The 13,568-nt window shown below is 32.3% G+C and overlaps 2 protein-coding genes across 2 annotated transcripts; both read left to right on the forward strand.

Moving 5' to 3' along the window:
• Positions 1–2,045: 2,045 nt before the first annotated feature.
• On the forward strand, positions 2,046–3,691 carry LOC122299891 (myb-related protein 308-like). Its single transcript, XM_043110372.1, has 3 exons — positions 2,046–2,302; positions 2,585–2,714; positions 2,999–3,691. Exons 1-3 carry the CDS (start codon positions 2,173–2,175, stop codon positions 3,333–3,335), a joined length of 597 nt encoding a protein of 198 aa, XP_042966306.1. The 5' UTR covers positions 2,046–2,172; the 3' UTR covers positions 3,336–3,691.
• Positions 3,692–12,074: 8,383 nt separating this feature from the next.
• LOC122299890 (MYB-like transcription factor 4) lies at positions 12,075–13,298 on the forward strand. Its single transcript, XM_043110371.1, has 3 exons — positions 12,075–12,354; positions 12,522–12,651; positions 12,785–13,298. The coding sequence occupies exons 1-3, from the start codon at positions 12,225–12,227 to the stop codon at positions 13,140–13,142; spliced, it is 618 nt and encodes a 205-aa protein (XP_042966305.1). The 5' UTR covers positions 12,075–12,224; the 3' UTR covers positions 13,143–13,298.
• Positions 13,299–13,568: the final 270 nt, after the last annotated feature.

The raw sequence follows: 13,568 nt of genomic DNA on the forward strand, positions 1-13,568 counted from the left end.
TACCAGATTAGTCCACGTGTTTCAGTGTTTGGTAAAAACATCATTGATCGATATATTTCCTTGCACATGCATAACCTTTTCTTTTTCCTCTTTGAAAACTTACGCATACATTCGTACATATACATGTACGTATGTTTGTTAAGTACGCACGTTAACGACGACCTTGGGGTGATCGAAAATGGACGTAAATGTGTTTTAGCGGTGGAATGCTTTTGCGGCGAAATTTTGTCGACGGAAATAGAGATCTTCTTTGTATATGCTATATCCAGATAGCTAAGATACAGAAAATGACATTTCAGCTGCTGTAAATATTATTTATTAAGTTATCTAATCATAATTTCATTGATCTATCATAACCTTTTACTTGCTAAAATTAAAGAGCTTTTCATTGTATAATATCATTTATCACAATAATAAATCCACTTAATTGCCTATAACTAAGATTTAAAAAAAAAAAATTAATTAAGGGCCTGTGGAGATAGTAAAAATGTTTTTTCTTATCTCATTATTATAATTTTTTCAAATTTTCATACAAAACATAATAAAAAAAATTAATTTTTTTAAATTCTAAAATAATAATAATATTAAAAAAATAATATTTTATTAATATTTTATTCAACTTTCAACTTTTATTTAAAACCATATCATTTTATCTCATTATCTAAACATGCAACACCTAACTAAAGAAAGTTTCCTACTATTAATGATTACTAACTAATATAGATCAAGAAAAAAAAAGTACAAAAAGTATTGATATTCTTTTCCAACCATTTAACTCTTATAATATAATTTTATTATTAATTGTAAGAAAAAAGACTATTCATCTTACTATAGATATTAACTCTTTGCTACCAATTTGATTCCCTCGCCAGCTCTTATCTATTTTATTTCAAACTCTAAGTATTTCCACCGCTTAATTTTGATGTTATATATATATATATATATATAAAGTTACTTCTTCTCAAGATTATAAGAATATTTTTGCATTTTAGAGTTTTTGTGACAGAAGAAATTCGGACAACTGATGCATGATAGTTAGGTAACTATCTCCACGTACGTATTGCATGCTTCGACAACTAGTCTTATTATTTATATATATATAATTCTTGAAGTACAAAGCTCTTGATGATCTCCCCTAAAGTCACATATATAGAAATGATATATACAAGTCACAAATTCACAAGTTTCGTACAATTATTTTATAAAAAAAAATATACTTTATCATAAAAAAGTGTGAAAATCGTACATTAGGGACTTGTACTTAATATTATTCAAAGTCATACCATGTATTTTTTTTCTTTATTATAAAATGAATTAATTGTAAGTTTAATGCTTAATTAATCTCATAATATAATCATTCATCTTCTTGCCAATCTACACATGACCTAATTTTATTAGAGAAATGATAGTAACAGTCGTGAGTGTACAAGTGTCATACAATCATTTTGAAAAAAGTGAATAAATATGAGACCCACATAAAAAAAATTAATTTTTTAATAATAGATCTTATTTTTTTTTTCAAAGCGACTGTACGGCTCTTGTGCACTCCACGAGTACTGTGCTTAGCATTACTCATTTTATTATTACTTAATTATCCATCTCTTGTACTAATTTCTCTTTTAGTTACTACTTTGTTCATTATTACGTACTTTAATTTGATCATTTATTATTACCATTTCATTTTGATCGGTACTCGATCTCTTGCACTTTCCGGTAGTAACCTACTGCTTTGTTTGTTATCTATATTTAAATATGATCATCTTTCGTCCATAATATTATATATTACACATAGTGCGAATTGAATGTGCGCCTAGTACTCTAAAAGGTGACGCCATGCCCACGAGTGCAATGTTGAAATGTATCCAACATTTAAGCAGTTAAGAAAGCATGCAGAGAGGTTGGTAGGAGCAACCAACACTCTAGCGCGCGCACACCGAGCTTACTTTATTTGTGATTCTCACAGAAAAAAACGAGGTGGGAAAACCACCAGTCCAAGTCAAATGTTAAAAGTCTGCACTTATCTAACCTTAGCTGCATCAGTACTACTTATAATAAGCCCCACCAATATTTCATTCTCTTGTTCTTTCTGATCTGCACTGAATTTTTAGGGCTTTTTATCTTTTTTTCTCTGTGCATGCTTTGATCCATCTTTCTGTGGGGTTCAGTCCGTCGATGAGGAAGCCTTGCTGTGAAAAGAAAGAGACTAACAGAGGATCATGGTCCCGGGAAGAAGACCAGAAACTCAGTGATTACATCAAACAACACGGCGAAGGTTGTTGGCGTTCACTTCCTAAGGCTGCGGGTATTAACTCTCTCTCTCTCTCTCTCTCTCTCTCTCTCTCTCTCTCTCTCTCTCTCTCTGTGATGAATTTTTGGAGCTATGCTCTCCATGCGGCTCTTAGATTCCATTATTCTTAATTTTTCTTGTAATTCTTGAGACCCTTTTTCTTCGTCCTCTTCTTTTCACATATACAATTACTTTTTTATCACCAATTGACGAGTGATAATCGTCGAGAACCAATATAGATTTAAGCTAAAAGGGTTAAAAAAAGGTGGTTTGGTCTGATACTTTTATGTTGATTAGGGTTGCGTCGTTGTGGTAAGAGTTGCAGACTCAGATGGATAAATTATCTAAGGCCAGGCCTTAAACGCGGCAACTTTGGAGAAGATGAAGAGGATTTGATCATCAGGCTTCATGCTCTCCTCGGAAACCGGTGGGTGTGATATATATTTAGATTATTTATTTTTCTGCTAAAATATTTTTATTAATTCAGAAAAACAAAAAAGGGGGTCGGGGAGGGTCCAAAAATTTCAGTGCTCATTGCAGTAATCTTTGCATAAATTTTCTCTGCCATGTAGTACGTACCTGTAATCGATATTAATTACCTTTTTTGCTTTGGAAAAAGGCTGTTTTTAGTGATTTTTTTCCTGATTCTTTAAAAATTAAAATTATTCACAAATTATATTTATTCACATGACGATCGATTTATATATATAGATGGTCACTGATAGCGGGAAGGTTGCCTGGACGAACGGACAACGAGGTAAAGAACTACTGGAACTCTCATCTAAGGAAAAAGCTAATACAGATGGGAATTGATCCTAAAAAACCACATCAGCTGGGAGGGAGAGCAATTTCTTGTGCTGGAAGACCATTTTTATCCAAGAATGAAGCGCCTAAGCAGCTACTGACCATCCATCGGAATGACAATCATCAGGTCCTGAAATTTGAGAGCAGTCTTCACATCAAAACCTGTCTGCCAGACTTGAATCTTGATCTTACTCTAAGCAGCACAGCTCTAAGTACTACTCTTGTGGAAGAGAGAGCTAGCTAGCTACCCATCGAAAACTTACAAAAGTTGCTCGTTTTCATGGCATCTGATCTTCTATAATCAAAGTAGTTAGTCATATATATATGATCTGTTGGTGCAGAACTGGAGATTGACTAAAAATTAATACCATCTAAACTTATCTCACGTATTTTAGCAGTGGAGGAGTTATATATTTATAGCATGTTAATGGTTGTGATGAATATATTCGTGTGAAGTAGTACTATATGGCTAGAGATTGTATTTTTCTAAATGTCTCATCAAGCCATGCCTACTTTTCAATGTAATTTGACTGTAGTTAGTACTACTTTAGGTATATATTTCTAACAAGCATATGTATGCTTCAGTGCTCATTTACAGTATTTTTGTTGCCTTATATATATATATATATATATATATAATATTATGTACTCCTGATTAACTTAATATTATGAGTAATGTCATATACACGTACCATACTCTCGTTCTACTTTTATCCCACTAAGTAAAATATTGTGACAAATTCATTACTATTAGATAATAAAAAAAATATCAAATAAAAGATCATTTAATGGTGATAAATCATGTGTCACATCTTACTTGGTGAGATGAAAGTGTGATGGTAATGTGGTGTATAGAATTTTTCTTAGCTTAATGATACACCTTATACAAAATTTTTACAATTATTTTACAACTCATTTTAAGTCGACCAAGGTAATTGTGTACTTCATTAAAATATAATATCAATTTTACATGATTACCACCCTTTATTTTAAGTAGAGTTGTAAAATTATTGTAGAATAATCGTAGGTTTATAATTTTCCATATATTTATCTGTGATCGAAGCTCATTTATAAGCTGAAAGGAAGTTGAAGATATTTAACTAAATGGTACGTACATATATATATATATATATATATGCATATAATATGTTAGAAAGTTCGGCAACCAACATATGTGATTGTGGAATATTAAAGGTTCTATGCATGGCTGGAACTTGTATCTTTAGGGGTTGCAATTGGTAAACTTACATGGGCAGAATTCCGAATTCCAAGTTAAGCTTAAGTACGTACGTAACTAGGTGAGTTTTCTTTCTAAGTTCTTGTATATATATATATAGCTATGCCATGTCAATATGGTATTAATTCCTTTATGTACGTACCTAGGTTTTGGTAATTTGCTTGTTTCATCAAAATGGTAGCGATTTAACTAGTTCGGTTATGGTTACTACCAACCTGCTATGGTAGTACTCCCAGATTGTCCCCCACAGTCCACCCCTGCCTGGAAGTAATGGTCCCTTCTCTTCCCGCAGTGATCCCTTGCCCGCTAGCTCGTACCCACTGAAAGAGCGGGCGAATTGTCCAACCTATCATCCAGGAATCTCCATGGAAAACTAGAATGCCAAATCCAACAAAGTGCAATATCAATCAAAACCAAGCCGATCTCAAATCCAATCAAATAACGTACTTTCATATCAAACTCAAAACAGTCAAACTCATGATCTCAGATTTGTTCGTTCTAATGAATGATCAAGTCAGATTCGATGATCTCCTGAGAGTAGATAATCAAATATGAGTAGATTGTTAGATCTAATCTTCTTAGATCTTAGCATATTTGATCTGTAATTCTCAAATTCAAGTTTCTGTCCGCTTCGAGAACCACGAGCGTGGCCTTGAGATAAATGAGAGGGGAAGAGAGAAGAAGAAGAAATAAGGATACGAAGATAGGATCAGAAGAAAGTTAATTAAGGAGAGAAGACAAGATATATGACTGAAATTAGGGTTATATATATAACTAGGCGGGTTGGATTTTACTAGGCGAGTGGAGTCCACATCTGGCCGGCCCTGAGTCGCCCTATTAAATTTCTACTCTTTTTATGCCCGCCTAGCCATGGTAATGGGTGAGTACTGCCCGCTCGTTACCCTACGAGCTGGGCAAGGGGGCCCTCACTACCCAAGCGTAATTAATGTGGTTTTGGTGTCTCGCTAAACCATGTGCATGATGTGCTAGAATCTCATGAAAGGTACTCTCCCAAGAGATGGTAATTGGATTGTGAAGACTTGCATGATAGGTAGTGCTACATCTCTTGTTAGATGTTTAATGGATGAGACTAGATAGGACATACTAATACTTATAACTAGGGCTGCAACAGTAACTTCAACTAGTTTTTTGTGGGTATGATGACGGTTGTGACCGACCCTTTGCTTGGATCGATCGTTCAATACATGATAAATTAAGTTGCATGCATGCATGAACATGATATATTGGTTTGATAGGAAAAAAAAAACCATATTTGATAAAAACTGTAGGTAATTAATGACATGCATGATGTGGTATGTTAGATTGTAAAATTACTTTTATTATAAAATAGATCTAACGTGCTATCATATGAAGTAATGTCAATTTATGAATTTCCTTTGTGAGATTTTTTGTGGATGTAGTACTTCTCTTGTTTAATTAGCCCAATTATGATTATTTTAAATTGAATTATTTTTGATATGTTGTCTTGACAATAAAAAAATGTGATATCCTAGGTTAATAGATAAGACCATCGATGATCTCATGTTTCGCCATGTATACTGATGACTATAATTTGGCGCCTTATTACTCAAACATATTTGTGTGATATTTCATATTGTGAAAATTTCATATCTATATATGATAGCTAGGTAGCTATATATATATATGTATGTATGTATGTATGTATGTATGGATATATAGTACAAGGCCATGAAACTCTGAAATTAGGGTTTTTGAATTATTCAAATCAGTGTTTCCATTGAGATTTTGACTAATAATTGTAGATATAAAGCAGATGTGACTAGAGCCATATCAAGGCCAGCTATAAAATTAATTTTTGTGATTTGCATTGAATTAATTAGTCAAATTGCTCCATGTGATTTTTAATTGAACTAGCTGATCATGACATGCCACATGTAAGAAATTAAAACCAGTAAAATTTTATCTATATATATATATAAAGACAATGATCTTAAAAACCCATAAAAATTAAAAACCATATTTAAAATATTAATTAAAAAAATTAAAATCAAAGAAACCAAAAAGGAAATCCGAGAAAGAAAAAAGTAAAAAGAAGTTTTTTGAAATTTGAAAAAATTAAATTGTTTATTATATTTTGTATTGAATTTAAAAAAATTGTAAAGATTAAATGAAATGAATTAAAATAAATTGAGGATAACTTGATATCCAAACGGCCCCTCACTTCATTATAGAATAAGATTGAAAATCAGTTTCTGAAAAGGAAAAATCTAATTGTAAGCATATTTGTGTACTAATATGTATATCAATTTATTATAATTAGTTAAAAAGTAAATTTTATTGAAAATAATATTAATTTAAATTTTAAATATAAAAAAATTAATATTAATATGTAGATTAATACACGACTTCACTTATATATAGTAAAACTTTTATAATAATTTTGAGCCGAATCTAATTCCCAGAAAAGAACGCTTTGCACGGGATTTCATGCATTGACCAACTACATGCCAATTGATCCGAAAACCAAGAAAATCATTTACAGAAATGAAAAATTTTATATTGATTAAAAGTCACTACAACAAATATTAATTTTTGCTGCGATGTATTTAGGTGGAAACGGGTATGAAATCGGCGGGAAAAAGTCTCTTCCGACTGATTATAGTCGTGGCATATAATCGGGAAAAAAAAAAAAAAAAAGGTGTTTTATCCCGCGAATAAACCGACTCTCATCAGAAATATTCACTTTTACCGACGAGATTAGTCGTCGTGTCAAAAAATTATTTTACCATGGGGAATATAATAGTATTTTGTGGTAAATCTTTGAGAGGAAAAAAAAAAAAAACTCGTGAAAAATGCAGTATTTTTTTTTTTTGGAATAAAACCATATTATATTCTATATTTTATTAAGGATATTCAATCGTTACAAATTTTGTCATGTATAACATATATAGCTGTAAATTAAGGCATGAGTATTTGTTGTAACTAACAAACAAGCCATAACTTCATGATGTACTTTCTTGCAAAGTGAGCAGGCACAAATTAAGGCCGTCCGTATGAATTTATATATATATATATATATATACACACATATATTCATGTGGCTCATAAATTTGTACATACGTACGTTGTTGTTTGTGATCACAAAAGTTAGAGATAACGTTATTAAATCAGCTTTGTTGACTAGCTTGATGGAAAGCTGCAGATCGATATATGATCATGAGACGATGACGACCAAACATTCAAAGGAAAAGTTGTAGGCCTAAAGTAAACATTAAAAAACAAACCAATGTGCAACTTCAATTCCGATATTATTCATGATTCATCTATATCTGGAAGGAGTTAGTTGCATGCACATGCATATATATATGCTTCGGTCGAGCGGCTTTTAACTATCGCTTTGGACCAATATTGCTGCATGTCAAGATTATGTTACAGAATTTTCAACAAAATGCTGCATGCATGCTGAGATCGATACCTAATGTTCAAGTTATTAGTTATGATCGTCAGTTATGTTTACTCATTCACATTTGAAGTTTCAACTAATAATCTTCTGAGCAGGCCAGGCTAGCTATTTTTGTTGAGGTACGTGTCTCGGTATTTATTTTTGTTTAGGTGTAGTACTGTTTGTACCTTTTTTTTTTTTTTCAAAGAGCTGGTAGCCCCTCGTCCAGAGACTCCGTCCCAAGTTTATTAAGAAGCCTCACTTGTAGAGGAGGAAAACCATGGTTTACAAGCCAAACATTAGGGGGAGAACAACCACCCAAAAACATACCAACCAGAAATTAAGTATGATGACCATGGTCTTGTGATGCTAGTTAGTTGTTCAACAGAAACTCGAGATTAAAATTGAGAATGATGCAAACAGATAGAGAACTCTTAAATAAACTCGAAGATTAATTAGGGTTCTACTAATAAGAGTCAAAAAGTGTCATTTTGAAGTCCACAAGTTGGGCTTAAATAGCTAAGAGATAGAGACCACCAGACATAGCTTGGTGATGCTGAAAAGAGATTTATGAATTGGGGTCACATCCACGATTCTTGTCATATCTACATCGATCTGCCTTTTCGAGGTAGTCTAGTACCATCAATGTCGAATCTATTAGCTTAGTGACATCATACCTGAATCATCTTGGATCATTTTGTTGCATACCACAATCTTGCTATTTTATTTTTATTTTTTGTAATTCCACTACGATTAATCTTATGATGTTATGTTGTTGTGGTTTGAATGGAGATTATGACGCCGGACAAAATATCGATTGTTTTGTAGGTTAGTTTTAACAGATAACTCACATGAAAGAACACAAGAAAATCACTCAAAATACAGAGAAACACTTTTGATGTTCAATTCAAAATCATCAAATAAAAAAATGTCAAAAATTAGCCCACAAATTGGGCTGTATAGCTGAAAATTGTCCTTATCAGAATTTTACCAAAAATAGTAAAATCTCAATAATCATGTCAAAATTAAATACGTAATAAAAGAAATAATCTTCCAAAATTGGGTTCATAATCACTTCCCAAATGATAAATGAATTATTACCATAAAAGGAAAAAAATAACTAAAAATGAAGATTCGGAAGGGAAAACAGTAGAATTCAACCTCGGAAAACATGTGGACAAAGCTCAATATCAACAAATTTTCTTATACTATCTCTGAATTATGTCATCTGCTTAATTATCTAAAGTGTAACAAACTGATGGCTTTATCAGTTCGGGTAACGCTGTACAATGTACAATCCATTAGACTATTATTTTGCTTTTACATGCTATCAGCCAGGTCTATGGCCAATGTTCCTATATATATATATATATATGGCCTCCTCCTCTTTTGCCTCAACCTCCATCACGAGCTGCTAGCTGCCACAATAACTCCACCAATCTTTAAAACAACATTACCAATAAACTAACACGCGAAAATTACATATATCTTCTATGGAATGCATAAGACGTTGTACTTATAATTTGAAAAGATTGCATCTCTCTGACTTTGTAGATCATGGCACCATGCCAATCCCTCTCTGTCACAACATGATATTGTCATTACATATGCAAAAGGTGATATATACCTCAGTCATTGCCAATCTTGATTATCTAATTGGCATTTGCAAGATCAATTGGTCATCAATATTGCTCTCACTTTCTCTCTATCCGAGCTCTTGGCCGAACCCTAAAGTTTATTGCTGTGAGATAGAACATAAATTAGACCTCACAACATTTATAACCATCCGAGTAGTTAAATTTTGAGCTTGGACAACATTAAATGCATGGAACTCATGATTTCATATATATTTATTTCTCTCACAGTACTCTAGGTCTTAGAATTCAATTGAAATCTCTAGAAATCTCTATCTGTGGTAGGGGTGCTCACTTTTTTGCACTCCTCAATCTAGCATAGGTACTATTAAATATCAATATATAGTACAATAAGATACAAACTGTATATCAGTGAGCTGAAGCCAAACTAACAGCTAAAGTAATGATTTATATAAGTTTCAAATATACAAACTATATTGTGTAGTCAATTTAAAAAAAAAAAAAAAAGTAAACTAGTCTACCATGAAATTAAAATATCAAAAAATTAATTTTTCTAATGAGATTTACTTTTTTTATAAAAAAAAAAAAAAAAAAAAACTACGAGACTTGCATACTTTAATCTTATATCTAGTGTTACTTGTGCTTTTACCCGTAACTAGTGTTGACAATTCTTCTCTAATTTCTGGGTAGGAAAATGATATTATGTCCCCTCAATTTGCCTCCTTAATTTGACCGCTCATATATTTTATTTTATTTTTAATAGTTTTTTTACTTAATAGTTAAGAAAGTGACTATTAGTACTGTATTCATTTTTTTTAAAATGTTTAAAATAAAAAGTAAAAAGAAAAGTGCAATTTGGACTAAGGTATACCAAGTGAGCAAAGAGAAATGATAGAGCCACCGAGAAGGTGTACATCTATTTTATACTAAATTTTTTAGAAAAATAAATTAAAAATTGTTTCTTTTATTAAATGATTAAGAATTTTTTTTAATAATTTTGTTTTTTTTTTTAATTTTAAAAATTGTTTGAAAAAAAAAATACAAATAAAAAAAATTATTTACACTATATATCCTATAGACAAAATGCATGTGTGAGATCTTCTGTGCCCTAGTACCCCTCAGTTAGAAATTTGAGGGGTATGTTCTCTCATATATACTTATTTATTGTGTTGCAAACTGATCATCATCTAGAACATAGGCTTTACAAATCTGGGCAAGGCATGAGTACAACAATCTATTATATATATATATATCTATATATATTAATATTACTAGCTTGAAGAGTTCATGAAACGATATAATAATAATTTTCTGTAGGTCTTTCTATTCTTTCATTTTCAGGCTTTCAGTTGGGTGATAAAGTAGATATAGTTGTGAAAATCAATGAAGAAAGCTGGATATTTTACTAATTCTGCGATGCTTTTTTAGTTCTTTCTTTAACGTCTTTATGTGTACTGTCATTGGAATTTTGAATTTTCTATAGCTTGCGAAGCTCGATGATCGATAAGAAGGTAATTCAATGCCTATTTTTTTTTTTTTTATTATTTTTTCAATTCTTTTAAAATAATTATGGAACCAGACATATCCAAAGGTTTCTGATTGTGGTTCGTGTTCTACGTGTGCCTGTATGGATAAGACTGTTGCAGGTGGGAAGAGTACTTTCCTTGTTTGAATCTAACTGTCAAGCAGGAAACACGTGACCAAGCCTACCCAATAGATTCAGATATCCACCAAGCATTACTTTGCATGAAGACTGAAGAAAAAATGACATGTGAAGCCAGCCTACCCCAAAGAATCTTTACATGAAAATGAAAAAAAGGTATAAAAAAATAGAAAAATAATATTTGTAGATATATAAATTTAACATGATACTTTTGTTTGAAAGTAGATAAATCTAAAATTCATAATTTTTTTTTAATAATAAATATTAAAATAGTATGTAGTATTACTGAAAAAACAAAGAGATATTATATATGAGAAATGATATTTGCAATCGTAGTTGTGCAAGAGCCACGTAGTCTATTTGAAAAAAGAGAATTAATATGGGACCCACATGAAAAAAATTAATTTTTTTAATCTTGAGTTCAATTCTTTTTCAAAAAGATTGCGCAGCGTTTACACATTTTACGATTGTATGTAACATTACTCATTATATATACATATAGGACAGCACTATGGACACTGATACATAACAAATAGAAGTAAATCGATAAGTGTAAAAGTATTTTTTTTTTTATTTTTTTCTTTTATTTTAATCATTTTTTACTTAGTTTTAAATATTTTTAAAAATAAATAAAAAAATTTAACCAGTCATTTTTATCGATTTAATTAGCCTTTTACATATATATACATATGTATATATATAAACGCATTTTCTTTTCATGAACTGAATCTGCTTGGCGTTGTAAACCCTAGCAGAAACACATTTGCTAGCTTGACCTAGAGGCCGTATGTATTTTCAGGTAATAAAATAAATATATAATATTTCTGAGAATATTAAATTAAAGCCACTGTAATTTGAACTAGATATTTGTAAGAGAGATAGATATCAGTCTACGTTTTCGTGTGACTGACTGAACCTAAAAGTAAACGGATGGAGCAGGCCGGGCACAGTTATACCAACCACAAGAGAGATGATGCGGTTTACATTAACATACGTATATATGTAAGTTCTACCTGAAAGTCAAACTCCATCTAGAAAGTAGAAACCACTCTTTTATATGGCCCTCTGCTCCTTAATTTATCCATTCAAGGTCGTCGTTGCTTTGAAAACACTCCATCTTCTCTCTGATCTCTCTCTCGTAAGTTGTTTGTCAGCTCCTCGCCTCTTGCTCCAGTCTCCATCTTCTCTGTGATTAATTGTTTGATAGGGTTACAATGAGGAAACCCTGTTGTGAGAAGGAAGGGAAAAACAAAGGAGCATGGTCCAAGCAAGAAGACCAGAAGCTCATTGATTACATCCGCAAACATGGAGAAGGTTGCTGGCGCTCGCTTCCTGATGCTGCAGGTATTTATTTATATTTGTCTTCTAAAACAATTAGATGCATGTGTGGAGAGAAGAGACACAAATATTTCTTAATCTTCTTCTTGATCTTCTTATATAATCTTCTGCCCTTTTTTGAGGACTTCAGATTAAGTATATATTAATGATGTCTTGTGGTGTTCTTTTATCAGGCTTGCTTCGTTGTGGTAAAAGTTGTCGATTAAGATGGGTAAATTATCTAAGGCCAGACCTTAAACGAGGCAACTTTGGAGAAGATGAAGAGGACCTTATCATCAAGCTCCATGCACTCCTTGGAAACAGGTTCAGACATCTCATCTCAGATTAAGTAATAAAATTCTTGAAAAATGAATTAAAAGCATATATATATATATATATATATTATGGACATACATTGATGTTTATTAATTAATGTATAAAATTGGGTTTAATTTAGGTGGTCGTTGATAGCTGGAAGATTGCCGGGCCGTACAGACAATGAAGTGAAGAATCACTGGAACACTCATCTTAAAAGAAGACTGGCTCAGATGGGCACTGATCCCGACAACCATCGCTTGGGTCTACGTCGTGTCACCCGTCCTAGCAAGCTGTTGTTCGTGTCGAATAACCATACATACAATAAAGAAGTGAACTCTCAAGCAGATGAAATTCCAGTACTCTTGAATTCTGCTACCGACACAGAGATCATCAGCAACAGTACCAACATTAGTATGATTAGCAGCGTACCCGACCTGAATCTTGATCTTACCATTGGCCTTCCATTTATGGAGTCGATGAATCAAATTTGTACATGATGAACATTGTCCCCCTTTAATTTTAACTTAGAGAAGAAGGAATGTGGCGGACGACAGTACATTATTTTTACATGTGGTAAATTGCTGATCAGGACAGAAACCACTGAAAGTTTTTGTTTGTCTCAATGTGAAAGAGTTATAATTTCTTTCTGCAAACAGAAACCAATTTTCGATGTTTGCAGCAGATCTTTAAAGCAGGCTACAAATAAAGATCAGCTCAAACCTGTTACCTAGTATATATAACGTGTAGTCTGTATTTTGTAGTGGTTATTTCAGCAAAAGTTTTGCAGGGGGGAGTTCTGGCTGGATGCTTGAACGTACGTCTGGACTGCTTAACTTCGTTCAGATGTTCACGTTGCTAGTTTCTTTGGAGAAGGGCCCACACAATACCTATCCAGGGCCAGCACAACCTCAACGGACCAGGAA

This window comes from Carya illinoinensis, chromosome 16 (genome assembly GCF_018687715.1).
Source record: "Carya illinoinensis cultivar Pawnee chromosome 16, C.illinoinensisPawnee_v1, whole genome shotgun sequence".
NCBI lineage: Eukaryota > Viridiplantae > Streptophyta > Magnoliopsida > Fagales > Juglandaceae > Carya > Carya illinoinensis.

What these genes read in the sequence shown, in the direction of transcription:
- LOC122299891 (XM_043110372.1), top strand. Translation starts at nt 2,173, where the DNA reads ATGAGGAAGCCTTGCTGTGAAAAGAAAGAGACTAACAGAGGATCATGG. An exon ending in TTCACTTCCTAAGGCTGCGG is followed by an intron (nt 2,303 to 2,584) that starts GTATTAACTCTC and finishes TATGTTGATTAG; the next exon opens with GGTTGCGTCGTTGTGGTAAG. An exon ending in CATGCTCTCCTCGGAAACCG is followed by an intron (nt 2,715 to 2,998) that starts GTGGGTGTGATA and finishes TTATATATATAG; the next exon opens with ATGGTCACTGATAGCGGGAA.
- LOC122299890 (XM_043110371.1), top strand. Translation starts at nt 12,225, where the DNA reads ATGAGGAAACCCTGTTGTGAGAAGGAAGGGAAAAACAAAGGAGCATGG. An exon ending in CTCGCTTCCTGATGCTGCAG is followed by an intron (nt 12,355 to 12,521) that starts GTATTTATTTAT and finishes TTCTTTTATCAG; the next exon opens with GCTTGCTTCGTTGTGGTAAA. An exon ending in CATGCACTCCTTGGAAACAG is followed by an intron (nt 12,652 to 12,784) that starts GTTCAGACATCT and finishes GGTTTAATTTAG; the next exon opens with GTGGTCGTTGATAGCTGGAA.